This window comes from Salvia splendens, chromosome 2 (assembly GCF_004379255.2).
Source record: "Salvia splendens isolate huo1 chromosome 2, SspV2, whole genome shotgun sequence".
Classification (NCBI taxonomy): Eukaryota; Viridiplantae; Streptophyta; class Magnoliopsida; order Lamiales; family Lamiaceae; genus Salvia; species Salvia splendens.
Genome location: NC_056033.1, coordinates 2293269 through 2309316, shown reverse-complemented (window position 1 = coordinate 2309316; position 16048 = coordinate 2293269). Strand labels below are relative to the sequence as shown.

The 16048-nt window shown below is 41.3% G+C and overlaps 4 protein-coding genes across 5 annotated transcripts; 2 read left to right on the top strand and 2 right to left on the bottom strand.

Moving 5' to 3' along the window:
- The first annotated feature begins 229 nt into the window (after positions 1 to 229).
- On the top strand, positions 230 to 892 carry LOC121769522. The gene has a single exon (XM_042166360.1). It carries the CDS (start codon positions 349 to 351, stop codon positions 706 to 708), a length of 360 nt encoding a protein of 119 aa, XP_042022294.1. The 5' UTR covers positions 230 to 348; the 3' UTR covers positions 709 to 892.
- An 820-nt stretch (positions 893 to 1712) lies between these two features.
- LOC121782930 (chaperone protein dnaJ 49-like) lies at positions 1713 to 4771 on the bottom strand. 2 transcript variants are annotated; one of them, XM_042180949.1, is made up of 3 exons: positions 4654 to 4771; positions 3207 to 4296; positions 1713 to 2024 (listed from the first exon to the last, which is right to left on the bottom strand). In XM_042180949.1, the coding sequence occupies exon 2, from the start codon at positions 4265 to 4267 to the stop codon at positions 3209 to 3211; it is 1059 nt and encodes a 352-aa protein (XP_042036883.1). In that variant the 5' UTR covers positions 4268 to 4296; positions 4654 to 4771; the 3' UTR covers positions 1713 to 2024; positions 3207 to 3208. The 2 variants fall into 2 exon arrangements, with proteins under 2 accessions (XP_042036883.1, XP_042036874.1); XM_042180940.1 differs by having other exon boundaries at positions 3207 to 4447; positions 4654 to 4755.
- A 349-nt stretch (positions 4772 to 5120) lies between these two features.
- LOC121782921 (condensin-2 complex subunit D3-like) lies at positions 5121 to 10646 on the bottom strand. Its single transcript, XM_042180928.1, has 9 exons — positions 9128 to 10646; positions 8188 to 8895; positions 7196 to 7690; positions 6991 to 7082; positions 6823 to 6910; positions 6628 to 6742; positions 6425 to 6551; positions 6178 to 6352; positions 5121 to 5948 (listed from the first exon to the last, which is right to left on the bottom strand). Exons 1-9 carry the CDS (start codon positions 10574 to 10576, stop codon positions 5238 to 5240), a joined length of 3960 nt encoding a protein of 1319 aa, XP_042036862.1. The 5' UTR covers positions 10577 to 10646; the 3' UTR covers positions 5121 to 5237.
- A 3678-nt stretch (positions 10647 to 14324) lies between these two features.
- On the top strand, positions 14325 to 16048 carry LOC121761320 (translationally-controlled tumor protein homolog). Its single transcript, XM_042156975.1, has 5 exons — positions 14325 to 14445; positions 15148 to 15221; positions 15300 to 15428; positions 15500 to 15657; positions 15810 to 16048. Exons 1-5 carry the CDS (start codon positions 14418 to 14420, stop codon positions 15925 to 15927), a joined length of 507 nt encoding a protein of 168 aa, XP_042012909.1. The 5' UTR covers positions 14325 to 14417; the 3' UTR covers positions 15928 to 16048.

The window sequence follows — 16048 nt, the reverse complement described above, 5'->3', positions numbered from 1 at the left end:
GGCGGACACAAAATTTTTAGGCTATGGACAACAAAACTGAGGCTATGGATAAAAACTGGGGCGGGGCTATTGGGTGTGTCCGCCTTATAGTGGACACTCTAACAGGGGGTGGATCCTGTGCGGTGCACAGCAGTGCACACAGCAGGGATCCAAATCCCACTCTAACATTACTAGTATTAAAATGAAAAATAAATAAATGTACATCGATTTGGTCGCTTATAAAAGCAGAGCGCAGTATAGAGTCCTTTCAAAAAGCAGCGCGTTTCGAAACTCTTCATTTTGACACTCTTTTCAAAAAGAGAAACACACACACACACACACTACCAGCAGAAGCTAATAAAATCCGATATGATAGAAGAGCGGCGCGCCGGCCCTCCGCACGCAGCTATACTGGCGGTGGTGGTGGTGCTGGTGATGGTGGTGCCGACATTGCTCGGCGACCAAGGCGAGGCGGTGACCGAGTTCATCGCGGAGATGCTGAGCCCCGTGGGGCTTCTCCTCCTCCCAATCGTCCTCCTCCTCACCATCCAATTCCTCTCCTCCGACACCGGATCCTTCGTCTCCGCCATTTTCTCCACCGGAGAGCCTAATTCCATCCACCGCGCCAGCGGATCGCCGCTCGGAGTAGCGTTCGTACTCATCCTCGTCCTCTTCCTGCTCTACAACAGAGTCTCGATCTTCGGCGGCGACGACGATGGCGGCGATTAAGCTCTCCGATCTGTAAACCGATATTTCCGTTGGTTTTGGGATCTACATTTTGTTCTTTTTTTTAATTGTTTTTTTTCTTTTCTCTTTTTTTTTGCTGAGTTTATTTTTCTGTATAATACAGTTGAGCTAGCTCGTGTATGAACATGTGCAGTGTGTGAAATGACGAGATTAGCCCTTTTATTGACCTCTTGATACTTGATTGATAGCCATTGATATAGTTTCATATTTACCTCTTAAATTATAGCGTGCTTAATAAATAACAATATTTTACTTATAATTTATTGGTATGAACAAAATGACGCGTCTTATAAAAGTGCATACAAAAGCACACATGAGTGCGAGCGAAGAGTGGAAAAAGAAAAGGAAAACAAACCTTAGATAATGAATTATACAAATGTGATGCACACGCATGTATATAAAACTCTCGTACACACATACTATTACAACTTTAGGTATAATTAGTTATGAAATTGTTATCTACAAATATTGTTATACAAGGGTATTACCGTCCTTTCAGATATGCATTTAGCAAGTCTGTCGGTTGTTGAAGCCTCACTTTCAGATATTACTACAAAGTTATTCAGGCTCTTTACAATTTCTATTTTTGTCTTTCCCCTTGCATTCTTCATTTTCTATTTTCCATGAATATACACGGACAAAATGTCATAAATAAAAAACTAAATTATATGAGTACTAAATTATGGTCTATCTCACAACTTTAAAGCAATTATCGCAAGATTGTTGATATTTTTTAACTAAATAATGTCGTTTAAGTCATCGGTCGTGACGCCCACATATAACTTCCCAACTGTCATATTCGATACAATTTCACCAAAAAACTCCATGGTTTTTCGAGTATTTTCAAAAATTGTTGAATGTATCAAATGAAGCTATTTTTCAGCACTGGTTACACACATTCATGCCAACGAATACTTTTCAATACTACCAAAGATGATGAAATAAAATACGAGATTGAATCGGGAGGAGGGCCAACTTGAAAAGCATAACAAAAAGCTCAGAAGCCTCACCTTATTATTACTTTGGCTAAAACCGGAGTTGTCATTAGATAGCTGCAATACAATGTACATAAAATGAAAGGATAACTTTCGCATGGTTCCTTTGCAAAAAAAGACCTCCCTCAGACATGAGACCATCGTTCAAGTCCCCAATGGCAACGAGCTTGTGGCTACGAGGTCGAATTAGAAACGAGAGGAAGAAAGCCTCTGTCCAGTTTTACTGCCAGCAAGGGGTTCCCATGGTGAATACGCATGTGAGGGACATGAATCTCCAACTGGGAGATCATCAACTTGGAGGATCTGCTCAAGGAAAGAGAGACGTGAGCAGAAATCACCAAAATCGCACAATGAACGTGAAAGTATATCATTAATTTGAAAACAGACTTCAGACTTCAACATAAAAGCAAGCATAGATGCAAAAACTCACTTGATGTGGCTTTCTTAGAAGAATCTGGACATCATTTAGATTTAAAGAGAAAGCTCCGATCAACTAAAAGCATGCTATATCACCTTTACAATGTTATTCTTTGCCTAAAACTAAGTTCAGGAGGAGGTGTATGCATAGTTTCATATACGAAAAGAAGAAACTTGAATGATGGTAGCAATGAAAATAATGGCGGTCCAAGACCTTACTAAAGCATTTGAAGAAAGCAAGACCTCTAAAAACATTAATAAACAGATACAGTATGAAGCATAAGACCAGAGCTGAATGCCCTTGCAGATCCCTGATACTAAATTCAATAAAAGAACAGCCTCAATTGATCTCTATGCTGGTTCAAACAAATTCTTATTTGTTAGCCAAGGGAAAAGCAAAGCTCAACGAGAAAATACTCAATTTTTTAGGCCAACTATGCATACACAGATAAAAGCCTGGAGCTTAAGGATTTTATGCAAAGCAGTAACTACATAAAAAAACGTGCTGACAGCCTACTGTTGATCCCCAACTTCTCTCTATGTTGATCAATCCACTTCATTGTAGCAGTGATTAACTATAAACAAGTTAAATCCACTAGCTATTTAGTTCATTGTGGTGCACAAGTCTTGATGTGTACAGACCCTTGTGCTACTCCCTCTTACAGCCAAGATTAATGGCTTAACTTGCATAATCTGTGCATGTTCAGACAGATCCACAATTTTGGTCGGGCACAACCTCTTCCCACGGCTCACTTTGTCATTTAAAAAGGAAAAACGAAAAGGCCTACTCAGGTATTTCTGTTTTTCCTGCTCAATTATTTTTCAGGAATGCTCAATCTACAAACAAACATCAAAATGCTCAATTTTCAAAGCGCACTTATTTTACAGAAACAACCTATAAAAAAATTAATCAGGTAATACACACTTTTCATACGATTGGTGCAGCATAAGTGAAGTTCCCATAACACTAAATTTGAATCAAACCAGTTCTCACATAGACCATTCGATTTTAAACAATCATAAAAGAAAGTGAAGTAACAGCCACATCATGCAAAAACATGAACTCACCTTCATGCGGCAAAACTTTGAAGCTTATCACAATGAGGAGTAGGGAAGTGCCTATTCCAGTGACGCCTCTGCATTTCCATGTGACAGTAGCGTCCAAGCATATGCTTGTAATCCTTTATCACATTATTCTCAATTTCATTCCGACCAGGAGTTCCAGCAGGATAGGTCCTATCAAATTCAGGTGACTTTACAAAGAACTCTACTCCATGTTTCTCTGTCATTTTTTTAAACTGGTAAGAGTAGTTCTTCTGCAACGAGTACTCAGGCTCCGAAAATGGAAGATAAGCAAGCAGAATGATTATCAAAAATGGCAGCAACTGAAGCAGCAGCATAAGACTAGGGCCCGTGTTACCCATGTCTTCCCTCTGATGTGCAGCAGCAGTGTGCGTTCTAGTCCTGTAAACCTGAGCATTCCTGAACGCATCACGTTGACCGAAAAATGCTCGGAATATCTCATCAGGATCAAATTCATCATCAAAGAAGTCGTTCCCTGTTCTCCTCCGTCTCCCCCTGGTCTGATACTGCTGGTTATGCTCAAACTCATCCACCAAACCAGTCTGATCATACTGCCTCCTCGACTCATCGTCACTCAAGCACTTGAACGCCTTGCTAACTTTCTTAAAAGCCTCCTCAGAACCCGGTGCCTTGTTCTTATCAGGATGAACTTTCAGAGACAGCTTCCTATACGCCTTCCTAATCTCCTCTACCGAACAGCTCTTCTCCACCCCAAGAATCGCGTAATAATCTGTCTTTTTCTTGATCTGTCTCACCAGAAGCATGTGCTCATCCGTGTAATTCCTCTCCCCGTTTGAAACCCCATCAGAATTACCAGCACCCTGATCTCTCTTCACCGTGGAATCCTTCTTCACGTTGCTAGATGGGCCCGCAGAAGATGAGGAATCAAGATTCTCACAAGCAGCCAATAGATCATCAACGGATAAACTCTGATTAAGACGGCGAGCAATTCCAATAAATTTCATGGCCCTTTGCTTATTACCAGCTGCAATTGCCTCTTTCGCAATGTTTATGCATCTCAACGCCTCATCTTTGTTGCTATCCATCACGATTTTCAGTTACACCCAAAAAAACCCTACTCAAACATACAAACAGCCCAGCTCAGAAAAAAAATCCCAAAATTCAACTTTGGGGGCCAAGAACTAGAAAATCCACAAAATCATAAATTCATCCACACCCCACTGCATCAAGTTCACCTTTGATCTCCCAGAATACCACAATTTCCGCTAATCGAAACACAAACACAAAAAAGCCCAAATCAGGATCTTAATCAAATTAATCAATGAAGCACCCTAACAAGTGTAAACCAACATGAACAAAGCAGGGTTTCGTCAGAATGAAAAAACCAGTCAACACACCGAAATTTACTAAGAATTTAACATCAGCCAGACAAAATGTCATGAAAAGAATTCGAAGAAAGCCATATATTTACCTATAATTATTAGATCCGTAATCCAATGACCAAATCGTAGATAGAAAGAGAGGCATAGAGAGGAAGAGTGAGATTATTTGTACAAGTGCATATATATATAGTGCCCTAATTATCAGCCAATTGAATTGCGCCATGTCAATTTGCACCCAATTTATTTTCTATTTGTCTTACTTTTCTGCAGATATTTTCATATCACCAAACTATAAAATGACCCAAGGAATAATCAACTTCAGATTCATCAATTCTATGGTAAGATTCTTCATATTTTCTCCAAGATACCATAGTTATCTAAAACGGTTGCTCTTTCTCCACATATCCAGATATCCTATAATTAAATGCAATGTTTTTCCATTCAAAACTATCGCCAAATAGTAAAGATTTAATCTTTGGTTCACTTTTAGATAACTACCTTTTTGTGATCATTTTAAATTAAGATCTGGCATTTTCAGGATATTGACAAATAAAAATATTGTAACAATGCAGATGTTAAAATTAGATTAATGATACAATCATTCATACAAAGGTTGAACTAATAACTTCACTACTACAATGGTTAACTCAATCATTCTTTACAAAATGGAGTACTACTTCTCATCATCAGAGTCAAAGCATTGTCTTCTCCTCAGAGACTCAATCACCTCAGCCGGCTTCTCTCCTCCATGACTAGCCACCCCCAACCGTGACTTCAGCTTGGGCACGTTGATCGAGCCGAGAGGCGTGGAGGCGCCCGTGTTCACCTCCCTGAGCACGGACCGCGCTGTGGCAGCAGCTGCAGCATCAGCCACGGCCGAAGCAACCTTGGAGTTGCTCTGCAGGTTTCGTGGCAGCTTGCTTCGTATCGTGTTGGGATTCCTCTCCATTGCCACCCCCTTGGGAGAGTGGTATGCCTCGGACCTCCTCAACGTGGCAAATGCATCAGCCGCTGTGCTCTTGGCCTTCATGGATTCGTACCTCTGCATGTCGTAGATGAGCTCCTTCTGCAGCTGCCGGTCAGCAACCAACATGTCATCGATCTCGTTCTTGTAGTCCTTGAGCAGGATCCGGAGGCAGTCCATGAGGTGGCCGATGAGGGGGCTGTTCTTGCTCTCAAGGAGGCGTTTGAGCTCGATAAAGATGGGGATTGCGTTCTGGATTAGGCCTTTCCTCACTGCTTGAGTGATGGCTCTTCCCTTTAAGGCGGATGTGGATGCTCCTCCTCCGTCTCCACCTTCTTCTTCCATCTCTGCTGCCTCCGATGATGCCCCGTGGCTTGCCTGGATTCGGATCTCCTTGCCCGAGAGGACTAGGAACGCATCCTACAGCCGTGCCAATTTGTTAGTATCAAGAAAATCCATCACAACACCAGTCAGTTAAGTTCTTGCTGTCAGTAGGGTGACCATTCGATCAATAATAATGCATTCTCAATTTAAAATCAAAACTTATTATCCAAAAATAGCTAAAAAAGTCATTATAGAATAAATCAAATTTAACATAAATCAAAAAAATATTTTGGATATATCAGAATTTAGGAATAGTGAATGCTACCTGTATAACAGATTGCCCTGTTGTATCCTCTAGAGAAAGCATGCCATCAGATGCAGCAGCAAGAATCTCAGCACACACTTTAGCAAAGGTGGCCAAGAGGTGCTCCGGTGCCATCTGCTTCAGCAGAGTCGCGTAGATGTGCATCCGTTGAGACCTTGAATGCTCGGCGTTTCCCCTGTGATAGAAGCAGTGGTATCGTATTAGCACCTGAAACCATCGATGCCAGCACAAGTTCAGCCAGAACTACCGTATAGTAAAGATATGGTTCTCATTGCGCGAACTGTTGGAGTTGCTACGCCCCGTGTGAGCGTTGCAGTCATTCAACACGAAGATGGATTCCACAAAGCTGTTGTAGGCTAAAAGAGGGGCCTTTGCTGTAAAACAAAGGAAAGATCAGCACACAAAGGTAACGAAACAAGATGCAGTGTGCGATAGTAGTAAACCAGTAACCTTTCAAGATGTTCCCAAAGAGGAAATCGGCTAGTTGTCGGATTTTATCTGAATCATCAACTAAACATAACAGAAATCTAAGGAAGAGAAGCCCCCTCCACTTTACATAGTCGCGCTGTATAGAAGAGAGAACGTCTTAAGAGACAATACTCGAAAACTGATCCTCTTAAACTTGTTCTAACAATCAACATGTACCTGTAATAGTCTTCCTAGTAGGATAAATGTCTGCCTTCTTACTACCTCACAGGGATCGCGTAGGCACTTTGTGATCTTTGACATATAACTGTAAGGTTTCGACTCAGATATAAAGACTCTCGAATAAGTTGAAGTTTCACCAAGTTTTGAAGGTAGAGTGGAACTCACCAGTCCACCATAGCAGTGTATCGCACGCAGAAATCTGCCATCATCACCACTATGTTGTTGCGAACAGTAGCGGAATCGCTCTTTTCAAGCTCCTGATGCATACAGAAGATCATGCATACATTTTACTTCATAAATCAACAGACAATCCAATCTATAAGCTGATTTTGGTATTGCTTTTTTAAGGAGCCCAAGCATGAGAATGTACCTGCACGAAAAGAGGAATATAGCGCTTTGCAAGTTTCCCATCGGCTAGACAGATCTTGCCCATAGCCAGCCATGCATGCACGTATAAGGAGGGGGCGAGCTGCTTAACAGAAACTGCAGGAGTGGGAAGTTTGCTAGATTTTGGATCAGAACTCCCCGAAGTTATGATGGTGTGTATGGTTGGAACTAGATCTTTCAAACTGGCTGAGGGACAAACGATAACTAGTGATCCAATTGTGTAAATAGCAACTATGGCTTGTGCTAATGACTTCGACTCAGCTGTTTTTGTTCCTTTTCGTCTTACAGAGGTCGGTGGAGGAGTAAGAAAACTACTTTCTTTATTTGGAATGGAGATTTGCGACATGTACGATTCTAGGACTAGGGAGGCTTTGTGTTTGAGTTGGTCCACCCATCTCATTACGAGGGTATCAGCCTCTTCCTGATTTAAGGCCTTCCTTCTGCACAAGGTTCTGAGTGCTTTTATATGAGCATCAACCTGTTAAAAGACATTTGAAAAAAAATCAAAATTCAAGAACCATAAAAGCACATAAATAGAACAGAATGATATAAGATTCTCATTCTAAAAGATGCAATGCAAGGAACAGCCTCTATTTTGTACTCCCTATGTCCCAAGGAAGATGACCCCTTCCTTGGACAGCACCGGAATTAATACATTTTTGTTTTGTGTGTGAAGATGAGAGAGTAAAGTAAGAGAGAGAAAGAGTAAAGTAGACAGAAAAGTGTTTCAATTGTTAGTAATGGGTCATCTTGGTTTGGACAAACTAAAAAGGAAAGTGGGTCATCTTCAATGGGATAGAGGGAGTAGAAAGTTTATCTCTTATAGTTTACTCATTAAGTATGAAAAGAAAACCCTCATCTTTCTGTCTCAATTATGTACATGTACCATATATAGCAAGATACGTTGAACATTATTGTTAAGAAAACCGATTTTTAGTTGGAATGACACGAAAACCAGCATCTAGCTCTATATACCTCAGTTGGATGCATGTTGAACCCTTCGAGTCTTTTGAGAAAGTTCTGTGCTAGGTCCGCAGCAGGTTCGGGAGGTAGGTCCATGGAGACATTAGAAATTGTCTGCAAAAGAAATACTCGATCTCCCATCCAAGTAATCGAATGAGATTCCATATCTACCATTTCTTCATCCATAAATCCACTACGAATAGGGCTTTGGAATTCATTAGCTGCCTTATTATTGTCGAGAAGCTGCCAATGATGATGAAGGAACTCCCAGTCGACTGCTTTTGGAACGAATGCAGATACCTCGGACAACAAAAACCAGGCACCCTGGGGTGCTATCCAATTCCCCATCGGCATGGAATTGTGCACCCACTGGGCTTCAGAAGCCCTAATGATATTTTGAAGTGATATAGCTGTTTGCCGTTGAAGCTTCTTCTTTTTCCCTAGGCTCGAGCAGATCTTTTTCACCCAAGGCAAAACCTCTCCATCACAAAGCTCCTTTAGCAGGCCAAGCGCTCCTTCTGTATACAATGACTCAGCTTCGACATTGAAGCTAACGTTCTTTCCTTTTTTGTCACAAGCCCTTGATACACGATCAAGAACCAGTTCCGAGAAAAGGCTCTCACATTCCTCCTGGATGCTGGTTTCATTATCACCAATCAAACGTGTGACAGAATGCATCCACTCTTTGGTCACAAGACGAGTTGAGTATTTCCTGAAGGCCTAAAATCAAGAAAGCATAGTAATATAAGAACGAGATTGCGAGAGAACTACTCACAAAAAACACAAACAAGAAAAGGAAATGGACAATAACCAGCAGCAAAAACTAAACAATGTTAGTGAGTTTCAATAGAATTGAAGGGACTAAGCAAAGCAAGGACAAAGATCAACCACAATTATCATTCAAAATAGTGAAGAACATATAAAAAATCGACACATAAACAATGAAATTCACCTCAGATAGAGCAGAGATTGCCACTTTTCTAATGCTAACAAGTGGATCAGAGCAAGCTATGCCTACTGTCTTCAGCAGCTCCTCATCAAGTTCATCTCCTAACAACGACAGTGATTTTGATATCAACAAAAGTGCTGCTTTTCGAACAGCAGCCTTCTCATCCACAGAACGTAGTTTCAGAATCTTGCTCATCCCCTCACCCCCGTGTCGTATAACCTCCTTCAGCATTGCCCTACTTCCATCATTTCCAGACAAGGACACCACAACTTGAGCCAGATTTGTCAAAGCTCTAGCTCTAACCACAGCTGCAGAATCAGAGCAGCGCTGAATCAACGCTTTCAACAGCTTCAAACCCCAAGAATCCTCAACCACATCAAATTCTGAAGCACCCTTCAAAGACACCAACAAAACAGGTATGATATCCACTGCCAAAACACGAAACTGTGTCTTCCCTCGGCTCATCTTCAACACATAATCCGCAAACTCAACTTGATGACCACTATCCAAAGCCTTCACGATCTCCATTATGGACTCAACTGCTGACGCCCTTGGCTCAGCCTTCTCCGGTGCCCTCTGCAGCAAAAACTTAGGCATGTTCGCAACCGCCTTCTTGATCTCATCCGAATGCTCACCCATCTCCACCATCCTATTAACCACAAACCCCAAGCCAAAGCTCCTCACCTGCGACTTTGACAGCAAAATCAACGGCCTCAACGCCTTCAACACCTCAGCCGCAGTGTCCCCCGAATCCCCATGCTCCGCCTTCAGTGCTTCACTCAAAATCCTCGAACACTGCTCCGACAGCCTCCTAAAACTCCCGGAGTCCCACGAATCAACAGCCGTCATCGGAATTTCACACATTGTCTGAACCAAAGCCTTCAAACAATCAGGAAATCGGTCTAAATGAACCAAACCCATTACCATTTCCAGTTTCTCCATCAGCAGAAACAAGTCTTTCACATCATAACCCGTCTCTTCCCCACCATTCTCCGCAAAATCCCTATTTTCAACCCTAGCCTGATTCCCCCCATTTTTCCTCTTCCCCCTTTTCTTCCCACCCAAGCTTCGAGACGCAGAGCCTTCATTCCGGGCGGAAGATGGTTTCTTGACGGCAAATCGTATAACGCGGAGAAGAGAGAGAAAAGCCATGGGAGTAAACAGAGTGAAAACCGGGGAATTTGGGGATAGCAGCAGCGAGAGATATACCTTTGATGCAAGAACTGAAGTGCTGGAGCTAATACCGGAATCCATGGCTGTGGAAATGGCATTTGTGAGTGAAGTGAGGGAGCGGTTTCTTGAAGAAAGTTCATTGTAGAAATTGTCGATGTCAATTGTGTCGTTGGTCTTGAGAGTGAAATCCAATAGGGTGTCTAAATCTCTGAGAAAGGACTGTGAAATTGGTGAATGAGCTTCGAGATATGCAACAATTCGAGATATCACTTCATCCATGGCAAAATGTTGAACGGATCTTCAGCGCCGTGGGGCGTAAATACAGGTGCCTTTGAATTTTCGCATTCCCGCTTTCGAATTGAACGATTAGTTGAAGGTGACTTCTTTCTAAAAAAAATTGAATTTTTAGGACCCGTTAGAGCACGGACATCGGTGACGGGCGACCGGACGTCCGCCATTGTGGCAAAAGGGGTCGGATACGCCCATCAAGGTAGGACGTCTCGGATATCCGAGGGACGTCCGAGTGGACGGGCGCCATTGTGGGGTGGGGGTAGGACGTCCGGTCGGTCGTCCGGTATTTTTGATTTTTGAATTTTTTTTTAACTCTATATATACGGCTTGTTGAACTTCATTTCATTCGCACCACTTGTGTTAACAAGTTTCTCTCTCTACATCTCTATTTTCAAGTATATCTAGAATGGCTAGTGACAGTGATAGCGATGATGAAATCGAGGTCGCTGTGGAAGGTGCGATAGATAGGCTGCTACAGCAGAGGGAGCAGCGGGGACAGCAGGCGGCGGTACCTCGTCCGATCTATCGTCGAACTACAGTACCCCCGTGACCGCATTGCTGCACATATTGCCCTGCAGCCGCGTTTTGGGGATGCCTTATTCCGGCGGCGTTTTAAGATGCATCGTCCGCTGTTTGTGCATATCGTGGGTGCTTTAGAGAGAAGATACTTGTATTTTAGGATCAGGGAGGATGCAGCGGACAAACCCGGACTCACGCCCTTACAGAAGTGCACTGTCGCAATCAGACAACTGGCGTACGGAGGCGCGGCCGACATGTTCGACGAGTACCTCCACATTGGCGAGTCGACAGCCATCGAGTGTCTGTATAATTTTTGCGCGGCCGTGAGAGCGATATTCGGGGAGCGGTATCTTCGTAGTCCGAGCCCTGAAGATTGCCAGAGCCTGATAGATATGCATGGGTCGGTGCACGGGTTCCCTGGGATGTTGGGCAGCATAGATTGTATGCATTGGGAGTGGAAGAACTGCCCCGCCGCCTGGAAGGGGATATACACTACCGGCTTCAAAGCCAAGCATCCCACGATGATCCTTGAAGCTGTAGCTGACTACCGGCTGTGGACATGGCATGCTTATTTCGGAGTCACCGGGTCGAACAACGACATCAACGTCCTCTAGTCGTCGCCCCTGTTCAACGATCAGTGCAATGACGTTGGTCCCGCCATCAGTTTCGTCGCCAACGGCAACCAGCACAATATGGGATACTATTTGGCGGATGGGATATACCCAAACTGGCCCGTCGTTGTGAAGTCAATCAAGCATCCGTTCGGAGAAAAGAAGACATACTTTGCGAGCCGTCAGGAAGCAGCGCGCAAGGATGTGGAGCGGGCATTTGGTGTGCTCCAGAGTCGATGGGCGGTAGTGAAGGGTCCTGCACGACAGTGGTATATTCCCAATATCGGCGATGTCATGTACGCATGTATCTTCGTAGTCCGAGCCCCGAAGATTGCCAGAGCCTGATAGATATGCATGGGTCGGTGTACGGGTTCCCTGGGATGTTGGGCAGCATAGATTGTATGCATTGGGAGTGGAAGAACTGCCCCGCCGCCTGGAAGGGGATATACACTACCGGCTTCAAAGCCAAGCATCCCACGATGATCCTTGAAGCTGTAGCTGACTACCGGCTGTGGACATGGCATGCTTATTTCGGAGTCGCCGGGTCGAACAACGACATCAACGTCCTCCAGTCGTCGCCCCTGTTCAACGATTAGTGCAATGACGTTGGTCCCGCCATCAGTTTCGTCATGTACGCATGTATCATAATGCACAACATGATTGTCGAAAACGAAGCTGAGGAACTGACTCAGTGGACCAATGAAGATAATACGGGTACAGGTCCAAGTCACGGCGTGGCCACCGCGAATGTGAATATGGGGGTACCTCATGGAGAGGTTCAGCGGTTGCGTGCATTTGCCGACATGCGGCAAATAGATGCCCATGTTCGACTTCAGCACGATATTATCGAAGAGGTTTGGGCGCGGAGGGGTTGACGTTGATGTATGTTTTCTTTAAATCATGTATGTTTTTTTAATGAAGTTGTTAAAGTGTTTTTTTAATGAAGTTGTTAAATTTTCCCATTCGTATTCGTGTTGAAATTTTTATTTCCGTAAACGTAAATTGCATAATAATTTGTGAATTTGTGATTTATTTTATTGCGGGAAGTTCTAGTGGGAAGGGCGATGGGAAGGGCGAATAGTGCAGGGGAAGTCCTACTGACGTGGCAGTGGGATGGGAAGTCCTAGTGACGTGGCAGGAGGTATTTTTGGGAAGTTCTAGTGGATGTCCGAGTGGGACGGGCAACCACTGGAGATGCTCTTAGGTAAGTATTTACAATACAAATTTTGGGGTAAATACATAACTTACCGTATATATATCGAATAATAAATTAGACACCCTATTAGAAATACGATATATATCGATATTGGTTTATATACACTATCAAAAATTTGTATTTACATATTAGTTTAAAATTTTGAAATTGACATAAATCATATAAAAAGTTTCATTCGTGTTTCAATTTAGTACATTCCGTTATATGTATTTAAACGGTGTTAAACATTTTACTTATATGACGTACAAACCATAAAACAATGATAAAAAAAATTGTACCAATATGAAACAATCATAGAACTTTTTTGTGTCAACATGAAATAATGATGAAACATCTTGTACTTCGCATAAACAAAGAGTTTTAACACCGTTTAAACACATATAACGGAATGTACTAAACTGAAACACAAATAAAACTTTTTGTATGATTTATGTCAACTTCAAACTTTTTGTACTAATATGAAACAAAGGTGATACATTTTGTATGAGTTATGTATTTACCCCACAAATTTTCGATAGTGTATATAAACCAATATCGAATAATAAATTATATACCAACTAATGCTTTAGATCACGATATAACAATATTCTTGTATTTAAATAAATACAATGCATATTGTTATTTTTCTATAACAAATAAACTTTCATTTATGGTGTAACGAAAGTTGATAATATATAGTATAGTATAGTAGTAGTACTAGATATCAGACTATCGGTATGGTACACCGAAAAGCCGGCATGGTAATAATTTAGGAAATGCTTCATATTTAAAATTTGTTATACTGTGATTCGGTATTAAAAATTTTAATACGATAATGATATGATGTTTTTTATGCCTACATTTTCATTATGTTATATGGCATGACACTTTCAATATTGTATATACACTGTAACTTTCTGTCCATACATTCAATTGTATTGAAATTAAATTGTAATTTGGTGAAAACATCCACACAAAAACATGAGGATAACTCAAGGAAATTGAAGTAATTTGATATTTGTTATTTAGGTAGGAATTTTTATGCAAAACATAGGAAACTATTCTTACAACTCTGCCCTCCGGAACTAAGTACGCCGTGTCTGAGAGCTAAACCATGGATATATATGTAGGGGTTGAGGATATAGCAAGATTTATCAGTACATTCTAACGAAATATTACTAAATTTAATAGCATTAGACCATTGAATATTTTTAACCAAAATAACTTTTCGTACTTTGTTTACTAATTTATATTTTCGGACCTCGAGATTATTGAGATCCACTGATGCCCATTGATAGAGAGGCCCAGCCCAATATTATATTTAGAAAACGGGTAAATTTGTAAATAAAGGAGAATTCATGTCTTCGATTGTAATTTTAGATTGCCATAAACCCTCGCTCTCTATTATCTATAAATATTAACTCCCCCTCCTCTTGTAACTCTCTCTCTCTCTCTCTCTCTCTCTCGCAGACGTGATTGATTGAGAGCTCAAAATCTTGAAATCATGTTGGTCTATCAAGATTTGCTCACAGGTAATTTTGTTATATTGTTTTTATTTTGAACTTGAATTTGCTAATAGTGTTACGGTTTTCCGTGGTCATGTCTAGATCTGTTTTTCAGCTGTTATTTCTTTTAATAATGAGTTTATTGTTGGGCGATGGATGTGTTTCTAATTAATCGAATATCGCCGCTCGATGTCCTCTTTTTCGCTGGTTTTTGGGTATGGGATTAAGGTTTAAACTAAATATTAGACCTTTCTGTTACGGTAGGTTTGAGCTTGATTGTGCTTTGTAAATCAATTATTTCGGCTAATGCTATAATTCAGATTTAGGATTCGATGATTCAAGAGTTTTAAAGATTGAGTTTTGCTATTGTTACTGATTTTTAAGATTTATTTTACTAACATAAGGCTAACTTGTTTGGGTGTTTGAAGAATTTGCCTTCCATATCTTGGTCTATTTATTAGTTTTGGTGATATTGATTGTGCTTTGTAACTGAAATATTTGGGTTAATGCTACAATTCAGATTTAGGAATAGATAATTCAAGAGTTTCGGTGATTGAGGTTTGCTATTGTTACGGCTATCATTCTGTTTTTAAGTTTTATTTTACTTAACCATGTATTTTACTTAGGCTAATTGCTAAACTTATGCTTGTTTGAGTGTTAAATGAATTTGCCTTGCATATCTTGTTGCTTTAGGGTATTTGGTTGTTAAATGAGCTATGTTATTTGTAGGTGACGAACTCCTCTCTGACTCGTTTACATACAAGGAAATTGAGAATGGTTGTCTGTGGGAAGTCGAGGGAAAGGTTTGACTTATTGCATGCTCTTCTTGTTTGATCTATACGTTTAAATTTTCATTCTGATGTGTATTTTCTTATACACAGTGGGTAGTTACTGGAGCAGTTGACGTCGACATCGGCGCCAACCCTTCTGCTGAAGGTGCCGGTGAGGACGAAGGAGTTGATGACCAAGCTGTCAAAGTTGTTGACATTGTTGATACCTTCAGGCTGCAGGTGTGTTTTGTTCTCCGTACTCATTATGTTGACCTATCGGATTTCGTGGTCTGACCCTATTTTTTGTACAGGAGCAACCTCCATTTGACAAGAAGCAATTTATTGGGTATATCAAGAAGTACATCAAGACATTGACCCCTAAGCTCGATGCAGAGAAGCAAGAGGAGTTCAAAAAGTCGATCGAGGGTGCAACCAAGTATCTGGTCTCTAAACTCAAAGACCTTCAATTGTATGAATTCTCTCTCATTTCCTTAAATAATTGCAATTGTTGGAACATACCTACACACTCATCATATGTCTACATTTATGCTTAAGGTTACAATGTTTTTGCATATTTTTTCTTGCTAGAATGATGTATATACTATTTTTCTGTGGTCTTAGCTTCGTCGGAGAGAGCATGCATGACGATAGCTCTTTGGTGTTTGCATACTACAAGGAAGGTGCTACCGATCCAACATTTTTGTACTTCGCCCATGGTTTGAAGGAAATCAAGTGTTGAGTGTTTCTTATTACCACATATTTATATGTTGTCCATTATTATTTGTTGAGACATCTGAACTCGTGTGATTTTCAACTTAAAAACAATAGTAAGGTATTGCAGTTTTGGTCTTGAGACAACA